Source organism: Chaetura pelagica, unplaced genomic scaffold, assembly GCF_000747805.2.
Source record: "Chaetura pelagica isolate M959 unplaced genomic scaffold, ChaPel_1.0 scaffold344, whole genome shotgun sequence".
In the NCBI taxonomy this organism is placed as follows: Eukaryota; Metazoa; Chordata; class Aves; order Apodiformes; family Apodidae; genus Chaetura; species Chaetura pelagica.
This window is the reverse complement of record NW_009953098.1, coordinates 4550957-4567423: the sequence shown is the minus strand read 5'-3', so window position 1 is coordinate 4567423 and position 16467 is coordinate 4550957. Positions and strand designations below refer to the sequence as shown.

General features: G+C 43.9%; 1 protein-coding gene across 1 annotated transcript in view; it reads left to right on the top strand.

The window, feature by feature from the left end:
• RNF128 (ring finger protein 128, E3 ubiquitin protein ligase) overlaps nt 1-16467 on the top strand; it is a 57727-nt gene that overhangs the window by 32994 nt on the left and 8266 nt on the right. Inside the window, exon 2 of the mRNA XM_009997107.1 lies at nt 11644-11891. Within this exon, the coding sequence (XP_009995409.1) occupies nt 11644-11891 (248 nt within the window). The remainder of the gene's footprint in view (nt 1-11643; nt 11892-16467) is intronic.

Sequence of the window (16467 nt, the reverse complement as noted above, 5' to 3'; positions counted from 1 at the left end):
GGTGAGCCCCGGTCGGCGGGGGGCTCGGGAAGAGAAGGGTCCCTAGGCTGGTGGGGCGGGGGTTGCGAAGAGAAGGGTCCCTAGGCCGGGAGCTGCCCCTTCCCCTGCTCCTGCAGGGTGCGCGAACAGGACACGTCCCGGCTGGACCGCCCGGGCTCAGCCCTGGCTCAGCAAACCCGGCTCTGCTGCTCAGCGAGGGGCTGCAGTTTCTTTCTGACTCTCCTGCACGGGAAGTCGCTGCCTGGGCTGGCCGGTGCTGTTCAAGGCGCCGCTGCTGTTGAATTTTCTCTGATTAATGAGTAACGATGGCTGGATGGCTGGAGCTGCGGCGGGGGGTGGCAGGGAGCTGAGCCGGGGCACTGGCCGTGGGGTGCGCGGGGTGAAGGCGGGAGTAGTGTCTCCGCTTTGTGTGGGCTTCTAGCATGACTGGGTAGCTGCTCAGAATCGATGGTTGGTTTCTTAAAGCCTGTAAAGTCTGTGGAGTAAATTTGGGGCCTGAAACAGGTTGGGTTTCCACACTCAGTCACGGTATTTCCCCATGTCCTATGCACTGACCAGCTCAGACATAGAATATGGGACAGGTTTGCTCATCTGTGGATACTTCCACACTGGCAAAATACCACTTCTAATGCAAGTGGCTAAAGCCCTATAAAGGTTATTTCCATTTTGCAGGGGCAGCTGGCAGAGCCTCCCTTTCTTGCTGTAGAAAACCTCCTACTTGCCAGCATTATCCTGTTTGTTTTGTTTTCCTCTAAACTGTCCATCTTTCAAATACAGAATGACATTTGGCTGTATTTCAGGCTTGTGTTTCCTAAGAACCAGCCTTGAGCTGAGGGCTGTGGAACTGCCTTCTGGTACCAGCACAAGCAGGTGCCCTGGCTGTGGTGGGGCAGGGAGAGCTGGCTCTGGTGGTTTTCTCCATCCCTGGTTGTTGGGTTAATGCACACACACCTCGTGTGTGTGTTGGTGTTCTGCTAAGTGGCACTGCTTTGGGAAGCCATATCTCCTGGAGAGAAATACAACTGTGAAAATGAATAATGTCTTAAAGCTATGACTGGTTTGAAAAATAATTATATCCCTGCAGCACCCCTCTTAGAAGGGGTGGAGGAGATTTGTCTGTTAGCAGCGGAGAGAAGTGTTCTGGTGAGACAAGGAAACAGTAGCTGCCTTTGGAGGTTTGTTGAATGCAATCTTAATGAGCTGTATGACAGTTTGTACTCTGCTTTAAGAATTAAAATCTTACAATCTGGATGGGCCTTTCTGAGGCAGAGCTTGTTTGTGTAATCAAATCATCTGCTGGCAAATGCTCTGGAGATGTGGCTGTGTTCCTCCTGCTGCACTCACAGTCCCTGCCCTGTGCCCTGTCTGCCTGCCTAATCCTGCAGCTCTTGGGGGAGCTCCTTTGGCACTGCTGGCATGTGTAGGTCACTGCTGGACCTGTTCTTGAGTGGAAGGTATATGAGCTCTTGTCCTGTCTTCCATCCTGGCTGCTGAAAGACTTACAGTATTTTAATCTTGCTGGGAGCTGCATCTTGAAACATGCCATGTGCTCTCTGCAGGGTCTGCTCCAAGAGGAGCTCCATCCTTTCCTACGCTGTCCTTAAGCTTTCTGTTGAGGGATTAATGTCAGAGTGGCTCTAGCTGTCCTGATTATCTGGCATGATGGGTTGTGGGCTGGAGGGCGTCCTGAAACTTCACAGCTGAACTGTAGGCAAACAGGACTGGGATTTCTTGGAGGAAACAGCCTCCGTCAAACTTCTTATTTCTTCTGTGTGACCCCTCCTTGCCATGTTCAAGCACAATTACTGGGCTAAGCTTGTTGCTGCTTTTGCTTTTCTTCCTAGCCCTTGTTTTAATCCCTCACTTTCTCTCCCATTCCACCCTCCCTTTTATCCCACTATGGACTTGGGTTATTTTTTTCTATTTTCACAGCCACCTGCAAGTCCCTTTTCTTATCTCTTCCCACAGCAGTGCCCTTCCTCCTGCTCATGGGGTTTTGGTGGCATGCTGTGCTTGGCTGCCCCTGCCCTGTGCCTCTGCTGGGAGCCAATGCTCTCCAGTCAAACTTGACAAACATTCCAGGCTTTCAACACAGCACAACCAAGAGGAAGCAGGCTACAAGTATCACCCTCATTCATTTTGCCAAGTGCAGGATATTCCTTGTATAACACTGATGAGGGCCAGTGCTGTAGGCTGAGCTCAAATGTGAGAGGTCTTATTGCCCTTTGGTGAATGATGCTTTAGATGGGTCTTCTCTTCTGGCCCTCAGTGGTGGCACTGAATGCTCTAACTCTTCTGGAGGCAGTGGTTAAGGTAGCCCTGCTCGTTAAAGAACTTTCTTTTTGTGCAACTGCAGCTCCTGCCGTTGCTGTAACGGCCGTGGCTGTGCTAACGGTGGCCTCACGGGCTGGGTTTCCTAATTGGCTTCATTTTTGCTTTAGCTGGGCCATCAAGTGAAATCAAACCAGGCTGAGCAGTTCCTCAAAGCAGAAGATGGCTTTGCTGGGGTGAGGGGCAGCTGATCCTCAGGGCTTTCCCATCTCCCAGTGTTGCCTGGGGTGGCATCTCCTGCCCTGCTGCAGCTGTGTCTGGGCTCTCCTCTCCAGGGGGCATGGGAGCTGTCATCTGTCTGGCAGAGAAGGAAGATCCCTGTGGGTGGGATTTGATAAAATATATGGCACTACATGTTTTTCTTTGTATTGTGTTGCAAAGTTGTACAAAGTTATTAACAGAAGCTTATCTGAAAGTACAGTGTGCCTTTTCCTGGGGCTGTCAGGCTTGGCTTTTGAAGCAACTTTCTTGTTTAGAGACTTAAATGGACCTCTGTACTTGACAGCAGTGTTTGTCCTGGTCATCTTCCTTCCAGAGACTTCTTTTCTTACAGTCATCGTGTTTAGTCTGATGAATTCTTTATTGCTTGTATCAGTGCTCTGCATGGAAACATTTTGGTGTGCCAACTTTAGAAAACAAACAAACAAAACCAAAACCTAAATTATCCTGGTAATAAAAACAACAGAAGGCAATAAACAGACAAGTAAGAAACTATCAAATCCTGCCTAGTCCTCTCTAGCACATAGAATGTCAAGGATTTAATGGAGTCCCAACTAATATTTACTTGGTACTTTTGAAAGCACAAAACGGTATCAATTAGCAAACTCAAATTTCAGTTGTGCTCATTTTAAGAAGATGGTACCGCTCTGTGGCAGGCTCAGCAGGGTTTCAAAGTACAGTTCTGTGTGCTTATAATTGCACCTCTCTGTAATCTATATTGACTTTCTGAAAAAGACATTTGGAGAAAACCAGCAGCATGTAGGGGGAAAGCGTATAAGAAGAGTTTGTTTGTTTTAAAGGTGGACCTTGACTTAAGATGGAGCAGGCAGTTAGGTGGCTTTGGTATCAGGGTATGGTGATAACCCTGGAAAGTGTTTTTTGGTGTTAAGAGGTTTTGCAGGATTATTTGCAGGTTAGAAAGCTATTTATTTGGTTTCTCTCTCATTGTGGAACTGTAGCCTTGAGAAGCACATCACCTGATCTGCAGAGGGCTTATTCTGGGGGAACATACCTAAATAATTCTAGCTGAAACAGTAATAGCATGTCTCAGGCTAACAAGATTTGATTCAAGTATAAACTTGCATCAATGGATGCAAGGGGAAGGGAAGGTTAAATACAAAGCACTGCCACTCAACTTGTTCTGCAGGAATTTCACTGAGGTGAAGGCCAATTTCCATATGCTGAGAAGAAACAGTGTATGGCAAAAGTGTCTGCTTGTGTTCTGCTCCAACTTTGTGTGAGGCACGATCTTTAGAAACAAGCTAAAACTTTGTCATGCTATTAAAAGGCTGGTGTGACCTGTAAAACTGTTCCCGTGAAAGACCGAGACAGAACAGTAATCCCAAAGCAGGCTGTGCTGACACTTTGTAAATGTTGTGTAAACAAATAGTTCACCTCCGCTTTGCAGCTGAGCTCAGACTTGGCAGAGCACACCGAGGGTGAGGAATGAGGATGCAAGGTCTCATGAATGACACTTGCTCTGCCATGTGTCCCTGCCACAGCCGGGTGAGCCTCTGCAGAGCATTTAGCCCTTCCTACTAGCGGCTCCTTATTGAGAAGGAGCTTGACTGGCTCCACTGCATCGTGTTTGCAGCCTGTACTGGCTGGAGTTTGTAGCTCTGAGAGCAGCTATTTGATGTGTGTGTGCTGCAACTTTGTGCTCAGCTCAGTTTTCCTGGCTGCCTGGTTTAGAGTAAATTAATGTCACAGCCCTAGTGGCGTTCAGATAACTGAGTGTGGTACAGAGTCTGCATGATGCCCTCATCTCCCACCCGCAGAGTATGATGGGGCTGTGAGAGTGAGGGGGGTCACCTGCAGGACAGGGGTCTGTGAGCAGGCATGAAGGGCACTGAGAAGCAAAATAACCTTATTCAGTGCTACTGGCAACATCTTATTCCTGCCTGTGCTCTTTTGATCTAGTTTAGGTACCTTTGTGCCATGGTAAACTGCAGGGGAAGCACCTCCCCTCAGCCTGGAACAAGTCTGTGAAGTGTCCTTGCTCTGGGTTTATTGGGTTGTGGAAATGTAACAGGATGTGTGAAAATCCTAAGTGACAGTTGTGGTAGCAGAGGTTTCATTGTGTGGGACCTCAGGCCCTAAAACAATGATGGTGCTTGTTTGCCTCCACTCTTGGATGTGCCAGTGAGCAAACAGCACCCGGACTCAGCACCCTTCCTCACAGCATCAAACCTGACCTGTCTGCTTGCTGCATCCTGCAGACAGGTGCCTCCTGGCTCCCACCTTGCTGCCTTACATTGTTTTACCATTAGCTCTCTCAAGCCTACTTATTTCCAGTGAGCACTTAGCTGCTACCTGTATGTTTTGTGCGAGGAGTATTAGCTGTAGGCTCTATGGCAGTTGAAGAGGGTGAGCAATGCTTTTACTAAATCAAAACTGCTGAAAGCTGTTGAGTAAATTCACCTCTGAGTGTTTGTTACTGTTGCTCCAGAGAGGCTTAGGTGGTTTTAGCTGCTGTTTGCTAGATTGTTACTTTACTCTTGCAAGTGCCACTAGTGGACCAAAGAGCACGTGAAGAGAGCTGTCCTGCAGATCTCAGTACCCTTAACCAGGGTATGGACTTGGCTGCTGTTTTAAAGGATTATTTCATGTTCTAAATGTTCTTTGATTTAGGACCTGGCAGCATTTACTTAAATATCAAAGGCTTAGAAGGGAAAAAAAAAGGCTGCTAATTCTTGTATTCATTTGGTAATTAATAACTTTTATCACTATTTAAACTAAACAGAGTGCAGGTTGGTTTCTATCTCCAGTATTCCCTGGGGACCCATGGAAACTCATGTCATGTAAAACTACATTTGGTCTTGATATGTTCCTTTAGACACCCAGCCTGTGTGATAAATTTTTCCTGACTCTCCTAGCGTGGAAATCTTCTTTACCCACAGTAACTGTTGGGTGACTTATCTGGAGGCCAACCTAAGTGAAGAGTCTCCTTTGCCAAACATGGGTGGTAGTTCCTAAGCACTGTAGTCCTGTTAATATACATAATGTTGGTGAAGACTATATTGTGTGGTACATGTTCCCAGGCACAGGCTGCTGTGGACATGAATTCTCCAAACTAGATGTTTCTTTTGTGCAACACCACTAACAATTAGCAGAGTTTCTCCCCTCTCTTCTGTCCTCACCAAGCTAAGGGTGTTTTAAGGCTCTCTCTTCTTAGATTTCTCTGTAATGCACCTTCTCCTTGCTTGCCTTTGTTTATTTTTTTTTATTTTTAAACCTTCCTATTCCTGAGTTCTCCCCCCAGTTTTTGCAACTTTCAGGTGTCGTGTTGTTGTCTGTTTATCTCTGCACTTTGAAGACATGTGCATTGAGAAGGAAGAGATCAGGCATAGTGCCAGCTGCCAAGTAAAGCAAGCTGAAAGTAGATTTCATTAAGCTTAGATGATAGTGTGAGCAAGAAGTCAGTCCAATCAAAAAGCTGGGGTCATAAGCGGTTGTTGCTTTAAATAACTGCAAAGAGGCCTGGAAGTGAACAATTCCTTTATCTTGGTGCCAGGTCATGTTTGGGGTGGAGAGTGTGCAGAGCAGAAGGGGGAGGCTCAAACCTGCCTACCTGTCAGTTTATCTAAGCTTAAATTGCTCCTGGAATGATGAGTTCAGTCACGCTCCCCCTTACACAAGGGAGAGCTTCTTGCAGGGCAGTACAGGCGTGAGGACAATGTTGTCTCTGGCAGTGTCTGCAATGGAGGATGAGAGCTGGGACAGGTGCTGCTTGGTCAGATGTGCATTCCTGATTAGCCTTGGGCATGTGGACGGGAGCAATCATGATGGTGCTTTTTTTTTGTCAACATGGTGCCATTGCTGAGAGCAGAGCAAGTGTGCAGGCCTCTGGTTCCACAGTGCTCCTCTGAGGCTGGGTCTGGCCCTCGTGTCCATAGCATGGTGTGGTGCCAAGACACAATGGCTGTTGTGTGCAGTGCTGGCCTTTCATCCCAGATGGATTGCATCATGTCCATAATACCAGCTCAGGCTGTGTACACTGATAGTTTATTTTCCCTTCTACTGTAACAGATAACAGCAAACTTGTACCAGCCTGTTTGATAACCACCAGAAACCCCCTATTTCTTTCAAGACAGTGAGATAAGCAGTATTCAAAATGGTATGTCTTATGTTTTTAAACATGGAAGATAGCATATCAAATGTTCTTCCTACATGCCTGAAGAACCAGGTGTGCTAATCTGGTAGGACACTGTAGGAGAGTCAACTGACAGTGTCTTTCATGTTAAAGTACAGGAGATGGCTTGATATCCTAATGTCTTTTTGCTTCTGTTGGGGGTTGGAGAGTTGCCACAGGAATGCTACCAGCTCCTTTGAGGCTGAAGGCACAACTAGTACAGATCTTCTGTGCTGGAGGCATCATATCATGTAGATAAAAGCAAAGATCAACCACTATCTGACCAAGACCAGGGTTTGTATTTCATCTCCCTAAAGAGTCTTTCGATAGTGATTCTGCTGTGGTTAGGGACAGCTTATAATTTCCTTCAGAATTCAAACTCAGAAGTTTGCTTTTTGCTCTTTTTGTATGTGAAGCAATCAAAATCAAAAGTAATTTCTTCCATTCTCCTTTTTCTGGGAATCTGGCTTATGTGGTGGTCTGCTGGGGCTTTCTACAGCTGTGGGAAGGGAGTGTGATGGGTTATAGATGTGGTACTTCAAGCAGTTCTTGTGTGACTGCATTCTCTCAAGACTTCTCTGCAAGATCATGCAAGCTCTTTAAAAACAAAACCCTTCACCCTGTAGTAGTTCTCTGGCAGAACTTACTCAGCTCTAGCAGAATGCTTGCAGCCTTTAATCTGTTAATAATTGCATCCTTCATTTCTCAGTCCTCTTAAAGCATTCAGAGCAAACATTTCATTGGTTGTCTGCTGATTTGCTGTTTAATGCCCTTGTAAAACAAAAAAAGGTGATACTTTTTTAAAAAATAAAATTCTTAGTTTATCTGGACTCGCTTTGCCACTGTGATATTAAACAACTTCTGGCCAGCAAGCCATGGCTATAGCCTGTCAGAAAACCCCTTCTACAAAGGGAAAGGTAATATTTAACTTTCAGGTAGAATCACTCTCCTGTTTCCTTTCCGTCTCCTTCCTGTGACTTCTGTCAAACTGTTTCTCTTCAATATTGAAAAACTCTAAGGAAAATTTAATGTTGGTTGAAGATTAGGTTAAAATATTGTCAAAATGGATTGCTGACAGCACCAAGAGCAGGGGCTGGTTGTGGGTGTAGCTGGTGAAGCGTTGGGCATGCCATGGGCTGAGCTGGGCTGCTGCTTGGGGAGAGGAAGCTGTGGCTGGGCCACTGCAGATGTGCTGCTTGCACAAGTTACTCTCTGGACAAAGTGAAATGATACTGGCAAAACTCTGGGCACTTAATTTCACTCTGCTTAAAGATAATGCAAAACTTCAGACTTTCAGAAAGGGGGTGAAAAACATGGAATCTGAAATGTTGGAGCCTGTGTGCAGCATGCCAGCTCTTCCCTTGTTCTGAAATAACTTGCCTGCTCTTAAAAATGCTTACAAGACTTTTGCCTTCCTCAGATGTTTTCACCAAGCTATGTTGTAGGTAAGTCCACTCCTGAGGGGGAGAGGGTCCCATCGTGCTGTTTCGCAGCCTGTTATTGGTAAATGGTGAAAGAGACATTAGAGGGGTTTGTTTTTTGCTATCCAAGAAAATAAAGTTCTATACAATTTTTTTCTCAAGTCACATTGAGACCTTTAAACTGAAATGCAGGTGTTGTTCATGACTTAAGCAAAGCTGAATTTGTTTGGTTTCAAGCAAGTTTAAACAATGCAAAAGAGCTCCAATGCCTGAACAAGCTGAGAAACCAGTTTTAAGTGAGGCTAGAGGAGCTGGCTCAGAGCTGGAATTCTTCAATTGACTTCCATGTGAAGCTGTCAAACAGCTGGAAGTTAATTATTCACTGCAAAATCTTGTCCAGGGCCTCACAAGAACTGGTTAAAAGTATATGGCATTTGTTAGTGTCACCTCAGAGTACTGCACAGAGAAAATGTTAAATATTTCTCTTAGACTGAAGTAATGTTCTCTGTGGTGTTAGGTAGGATATCAACGGTGGTGGTAGAGGAGAGAAGAGTGTGCAGAGACAGCAAGTTTCATAACTGATTTTTTTTTTGCTTAAGTTTTGAAGGCTCATGATGTTTTCTGTTAGGTATTCATATATTATACCTTAAAATGGGCTACACCAGAAAACAGTGGTCAGCTGTAAAGCTGTTGGTGTGGTTAGCAGCCTGAGCCAGTTCAGTTTTCTTGGTTATGAAAGCAGTCTGAGCCAGTTCAGTTTTCTTAGTTACGAAACATGAAATTAATAAGAAATGTGGTATTACAATGAAGATTCCTAAATTTGAAATGCTGAAGAAGGTTTATTTGAAACTGAATTTATTTTCTGGCAGTTAATAAGTGGGTAAAGTAAACTGGGCCCTCATAAGTTAAGGTGGATTTGGTAAAACAGCAGATAATTGCATTACTGGAGGTGTTCTCTTTCCTCTCCTTTCCAGGTCGTGCTTCAGTTTTATTAAATGCACAAAGCAAAAGCTACATTAACACAGGGGCAAAATAATATTTTCTAATATGTGGAAGAAAAGGCAAAGACCTGAAAGTGCAACAGCAAAGTTTGACTTCAAACTGGCTGCAGCCCTGAGGAGCAGCAGGGAGAACAAAAAGGCCTGTTCCCTCCTCCTGCCCTGGCTGCCCAGCGTGGGGTGGGTTCAACTTGTATGAGCCTGCACCAGAGCGTCTGGGAGGCAGGATTTTACCCTAGAAAACACACTGATAGAGCAACTCCCTGCTCTCCTCAGAGGAAGATTTGCCTACCAAGGCTGCCTTGGGAGAGGTGGTTGCTGTGAAAGCAGCAAAAGATGAAGCTTAGGCAGTGCCCTGTACTTGTTCTGATGTTCTCATGCAGAGAGTGGTTCAACTGCAGGGCTGGAGGTGCAGGACACTAGGGATAAATTTTAATTATGTCAGTTAGCTCACCTGTAATTGCCTTTAGAAATTAACTGTTGGTCCTAAGAGATCATAGTACAAAATCTTGAAGGTGGATGCTGGTGTGTGTCAGTGGCGGTTTGCTCCAAGTTGGGCAGGAGCTGCTTGAAATGTCCACTCTCACTTCTGCCCTCATTGCTCCATTGTCAGAGCTACCAGCTGGCCCCTCACATGTGTTTACCTCAAGCAGAACTGAAAAAGCAAAAGGAATTATTTAGGGGAAAAAATGTCAAAAAAAAGACTTAAAACTGTAATCAAATGACATCCTGGTGAACCGATTAGCTTGAAACTTAAATGGAAGATTTTTTTTTTAAGGGTAAAACTTGTTCACATCTGATGGCTTAGAAGCTGAGGTGGTGTTGAAGCTGATGGTGACATTTCATTAACAGGGATCCCTACGCTCCATCGTCTATTGCACATAACCACAAACTATTTATGACTAGTGAGACACGCAGAGGCAAAGGGGAATTAGGCAGAACAAGCTTTTTGCTTTTTTTTTTTTTTTGGCAGGCTTTTTATTTTCTTGTTGTCACAGCCTGTTCTTCCACATTTTGTTCCCGGCTTATGAAAGTAGGTCTCAGCTTCTGACTTGACCCATGCTTAATTCTTCACTTGCTCCTAACAGCTGACTCCAGCTCCTCTTGTAACTGACGTATAAGCCCTAGTTCTTCATTAAGGACAGAAGCTGCAGTCTGGCTGATTGTTTTTTAATTACTTTTTCCCCTCTTCTGTGACGTATTCTCATTACAAGGAGCTTTCTGAATAGAAGATGAGTTAGCCACGCTGAGGGGAGTTGCTCGACATCACGCTTAGCCATCTTGTATCAGAGGCATTATGTGAACAAGCTGGAAAACTACTTAGTGCTTTCTCAAATACAGTCTTTGTGGTTTAACACCAATTGGAGTTTTTGATTTGGTGAAAGTTGGATAAGGTTTCTCTTAATGAGGAAAAAAAAATTGGTTTCCCCATTTAAAAAGTGTTTGGCTGGGAGGTTAGCTAAAAATATCACTTCTGTAACAGCCTTTATTCCATCACCAGACAGTATCTGTTATGAGTGTTGTGCAGCTGATGGCTTAATGCAGTGAGACTCCTGACCAGCTGGTCTTCAAATCCACTTTTTGTGTATTTAGACAAAGGCCAGTGACAATTCACTTGTCTCCCTTTCTCTGATTTGTTTTGTGGGATTTTTTTACCTCTTAAGAGCCTCCCTGTTACATTGGGATTGCCTGAAGTTCCCGCAAAGGATATCAAATGTTCTCAAGCAGTTGCTTGTCACTGAAATGAAAGCAGCTTTGTTCTGGTCTATACTCCAGGTGACCAGAGTTGCTTGAAATTTTTTCCTGCCATAAAAACCCCTTGGTTCCTCTGATGCCTTGTCTTGATGTTCAACGGAGTAAATGAAATCTGCTGTTAAAATCTGTATGGAGCTTGCCATCTGCCACCAACCTTTTAAGAGCCAAGCACACCTCAGTATTTGCTTCCCTCTGAACTTGCATTGGAAAGGCACAGCATTTGTTCACATCCAAATTTTACTCAAACATTTCTCAATTGTTTATGAAAATACCGAAGCAAAGGCTGATCTGTGGCTTTGATTGCTCAGTGTGGATCTACTCAATGGTACTGTCAAATTTAGAAAAGGGGTGTTAAGTAGCAGCAGAGCAAGGAGGAAGTGAGATCCATTACAGGAAGGATCCCTAAGGCAGCAGCTGTGTGCCTGCCATCCTTGGGCTCCTGGAGTTCCTAGTGACCCCACTCTGTATAGGATTTATTTCTGACTTCAAGTAGTTCAAAGGTATGTTAAAAAATAAATTGCCCAAGTGTCAAATCTGAAATAATGACAAAGTGTGAGGAGTGCTATGGAGAGGAATGATTTCTAAATATGGTTCACTTATATATTTGGACATACTTTTCAGCTTAAAAAGCACATGGAGATGACACTTAGTCCACCAGCTCCTGTTGAGTCTGCAAACACTAGTTACACACTTTCCAGTCTGTTCTTTAGCATTTGAACATCTAAGACAATTACTTCTATTTAACAACATTTGGGAACTGAGCATGGATTTCCCTTCTCCTTTGCAGGTGCTGAAAGCATTGTTGCCATTATGATTGGCAACCTGAAAGGCACAGAGATCTTACACCGGATTGAGAGTGGCATGAAAGTGACCATGGTTATTGAAGTGGGGAAAAAGCATGGTCCGTGGATGAATCAGTACTCCATCTTCTTCATTTCGGTGTCATTTTTCATTGTCACAGCAGCAACCATGGGTTACTTTATTTTTTATTCTGCTTGGAGACTCAGAATCGCAAGGGCCCAGTCCAGGAACCAGGTGAGTTGGTGTGTGCCACTGCTTTTTTTTTAATACCCCCTAAACCTCCATGCTGTGGATCTTGAGAGCAAAATACTAGTTGAATACAAAAATTACAGAATTTGTCCTTTCCACAGGAAGGAGTATGATCTTTAAAATGCTAAGAGAAGTGTCCTTACACAGCTTAAAACTTTCCACAGAAACAGCAAAAAGTAAACTGGCTGGAGAAAGTAACTGATCATGCTGAGCTAACTTTGTCTTCTAAAAGTTTCACTCCCTGCCTGTAGAGCAGTTGTAATGCTGATGTATTGGAGGTGGTGAAGGAGTTCAGCTGCTTATAGCTGCCCCTCACACTTCCCACACAGCACAGTGTCTGAGATGTGAGACACGACTGCAAATGTGCCTGCAAAGTGGTGCAGAACTTTGCCTGCCTTTCTGTAGACCACAAGTTGGGAAACTGCTGCTTTCTAACTGAAAGCCTTCTGCAAATTGCAGTGGCAGCCTCTATTGGGAGTTGAAAAAGAGCACTGTCAAATTGTGTTCTTTTTAAACCCCAGGCAGGGAGTTGCTAATGAGTTAAGTTTCCAAGTAACTCTCTTCAGTGCAATAATCTGATCAGCTGATGAGACTAATGCTTACAGCTTTGTCTTCAGACTCATCTGGCTTGCCTTATGTCTGCTGCTTCACGGCTTAAGCAAAAGCCTTCGAACTGAGAATGAAGTCCTAGCATGACATCTGTCAAAGGTGATGGGCAGTAGCAGGAACAGGATCTGAGTGGCTCAGGTGTGTGTACTTACTTCAGCCTTGCTCTTACAGCTGTGTTGCAAAGGAAACCATTGGCATTTGCAGTTCTGCTTGCAGGAGCCACCTGAACTCTGAAGGAAGATTTGTTACAGAGTCCTCTTCTACAGACTGTAAAAGCATGAGCATCTTGTCTAGCTGAGTTCAGTGTATGTGAATTATCCCTGGATCAGTAGTTAGTTAAAGAAGCGGCAAACTTCTTTGCCATTGCAGAAGCCTTGCCCTACTGAGCTGCTCTGCTGTCCTGAAGACTTTAGGCCTCTTGAGCAAGATCCTTCTGAAATAAGCTGATGAAGCTACAAGCTGGACACAGGTGTTGAAATTAAGGCCAGTTTCAGGCTTCTGTAAGACTTCAGGATTAGCTTCTTTAAAATGTTAATATGCAGAACCATCATTGTTCTTGGCAGGCAGAGAGACTGGCCAGGGTGAATAACAGCACTATGCCAGGAGCTGAATGCTAGGTTCAAATATTGGTTAGACTTGAATACTAGGTTCTCTCTAGTAATCACAAAACCTAACTCAGGTGTGTTAGTTCTCTCTAGTAATCACAAAACCTAACTCAGCTGTGTGCCACACCTGGAAGTGTAAGGATACAATAAGGGAAGAGTTGGAAGAGCACTATGGGAAGTGGTCATCTGCCTGTGAGATGTAGCACTGCTGGTCCTGGATGTCATTCCGTGTTGTCTCTGTAGCCCCTTTCATCAGGGATGACATGGAGCTCTGTAACTTGATGCTGTCCTCTTGCTGACATCTGTGGACAGACATGTACACTGTCTCCTGCTGATGAATTATCCCTTTCACTGCCTGCCATTTCCCCATATCTCTGTTCAATGCTGAACAAACCTGGGCAGGAAAAACTGGGTGCCCTAGAAGCTGCTTTGCAGAAGACACTGTTTATCAAATCAAGCACAAAATTTTCCTCTTTAAAAACTACCAAGCAGAGCAGTTGCGGACGTCCAGCTCTGTTCTGAGCTGTCAGGCTTTCAGCAAGTTACAAAGGTTATGCCTCAGTGATAGATAGTACTAGGAAAATCCAGTCTGCTTGCCTAGCACTTATTCACTATTTCCACCTTGGGCTCTGTGCACAAGGAGTTTACTGTAGATTGAAAAATAGCCTTGATAAATGAACTGCCAGTTCCACATGATTTGAGCTGAACTGAAATTAGGAGCCTTAAAAAGTGATTTATAAAGTGTAAGAATAGAATAAATCTTCTCTGCTATTGGGGGTGAAAAAGTAGTATTTTGTGAATGTGAAAGAAAATCCAGAATAGTTTTCCATTGTTTTAATGCCATGGCATCTGAAAGCTACTGCACAATTAGATAAGCAAAGAATAACAAAAAATTCTTATTAGTAAAGTGAACAACTAAAAGGTGATGCCACAGTGTTACCTGTTAGCCAGCTGATTGGATTTTCAGTGTGTATCCAAAGGCAGAGACTCTTAACTGCTTTGGCTCCAGGAAATACTGCATTATTAGTTACAAGACTTTAGCTTGTGTGCTACATGGAGAGCTTTCCTGTCATCAGTCAGCCCTTTGGAAACTTGGGTTGCCTGGGCTTCAGTCTGTTACTTGGTGGAGTTAATGAGTGTGTTTTGTCTCCTTTTTACGCAGATGTAGAAGGGTTATACATTCTTTTGGGAAGCTTCTTTAGGCAACAGTTAAGTGCATTACAAATTTCCCCCCCTTCAGCAGTGACCTGCTGTTCTGAATGTGTCCTGCTACCCAGCCTTACACTTTTCAAAGTATCTATCTGCCTTTTTGCCCTTCCCTAGGGAACTATATTGCTATTGTTTGAGGACTCTTTTGAAGTGTCAATCTACCACTTAAACCAAAATGAACACTTCTGAATTGCTCTGTGGAGTGCATAGATGATGAGCTAATTGTAATATATGATAATGATGCTCTGCAACTTGTCTCTTGTGTGTTGAGCTTTCTGAGTATTTGGCTTGTTTGGACTGAGCCACAGCCCCAGGAGAGCTCTTGCCCTGGACTGAAAAGGGCGATAAAGCTTGAGTCCCACTTGCATATAAGGGACAGAACAGAAAGAGGGAAGACCATTTTCTAAATGCTTTGCCTCTTTTGCAAAGACTTTTTGAAAACAAGAGCTTGGCTAGATCCATGTTTCATTCATGCACAGGACTACTAGTAACCTTTGCTTGAATTGGATGGCTTCCAGGTATTACCATATTGGCAGTGGTTTTCCTTTTTGTTTGCTTGAGAAAAATCTTCATAGTTCAGTGTTCCTTGAATCAACCTCTTGTTTTATAGACAGTCAGGCTGTTGAGTGCCTTTACACTTTGCTGTTTGCCAATACAGTTTCTGTACATCTTGGCATGGCTACTTGCTTCTGGTGACAACCCTTTTTCTGGATGGCTTGATCATGTGTAACCCAGGCTTTAAACATGTTCATCTCTGCAGGCTTTTATTGAGAGCAGCAGCCTCTCACTCAGCTTGAGCAGGAATTGCATTTTCTTTTCTCAATAGTCACTCAAATTTTTAAAGCCAGTTACTTTGTCATATGGTCCAACCAAGCACATTACTTGAGTGGCATATTTGTCTTACCTGTGAGTTAAAAAAGAGTACCTTTTTCCTCATGATCCAGACAGCTAAACTGTTTACAACCTGGTAGTTCTTATCTGAATGCATATTTTCTTCTGGGCTTGAAATTCAAGTCCCCATCTCTGCAATCTCTTACTGCATCTTGAGGTCTGTGAGCAAGAAGGTGGAAAAACAAGGCAAGTGTGGCAGGTGGTTTGCTACCTTTTCTAGTCAGCAGAATACTGGCAAATTCAGTTAATTATATTAACATGTTGTAATAATGCAAAATAGCCAGATATGTTATGTGGCCTGGTTTCTAATTTAAGCTTGAGTCTTTGCTTCCATTGATTTCATAAAGATTAGGTGTTGCAGCTGAGAAATGACCTAATTAAAGCTTTGGAGGAGGTGATTGCTCAACTTTCCACAATTCAAAGCTGTTCTTGTGGCAGGAGCTACGTGTGGGGAAGAACTTCCTTAGTTTAAAGGAGAAAAGCAGGAGTTCTTGCCCTCCTGTAAAGCTTGCTGGTCTGCATTGCCATGAGTGTGTTGTCAGGGTGCCAGGAAGGTATCCTGATAGAGAAAGAATTGAAGACAAAATTGGCAGAACTGGGGATTAGGGAATACTGAGGACTAAGCAACAGCAAACCTTATTTTTGTAGTTAAGTGCCTCTCTGCTTCAACATGGCAGAGTCTGGATAGGAGCCAGGATATCTGACCTGGTGATTCTTTTATTTTTCCTGCCTCAACCTAGTCAGCTATTTTTTCTAGAGTTGCTGGGTTGGGGCTTTTAGACTTTTAACATCATTAACTTTTAATGTTTACTTGAAAGAAAATGGCTTCACAAAATGCTTTGACATTCCAAGCTCGAGTATCCTGGATGTCCTGGTAGGCTATTCAATAAAATCCTTCCTTTTGTAACTTTTTTCCACACATCCTCCCCCCACCCCTCCTCCTCCCCCGACAAGTGTTCTGCTGCACTTAACCAAAATCAGTGTTAAAGGTGACTTTGCCATTGGTGCATTTCATGAAGAGCAATTAAACTTGAGCCCAGGCAAAATTTAAAATATTGTTTCAGTAAATTATTAACAATACTGCCAGTTTGGTCCTGTCTAATATGCTTGGCCTGACATTAGATGTGTAGATTAGATACTGTATGAGGGAGTACATTCCTAGGAAGTTTAGTCTTCAATTAATAACAAGTAGCAGTGACAGACAGTACTTCTCCTAGGCAGCTAGAACTAACACTGCTGCATTCCTG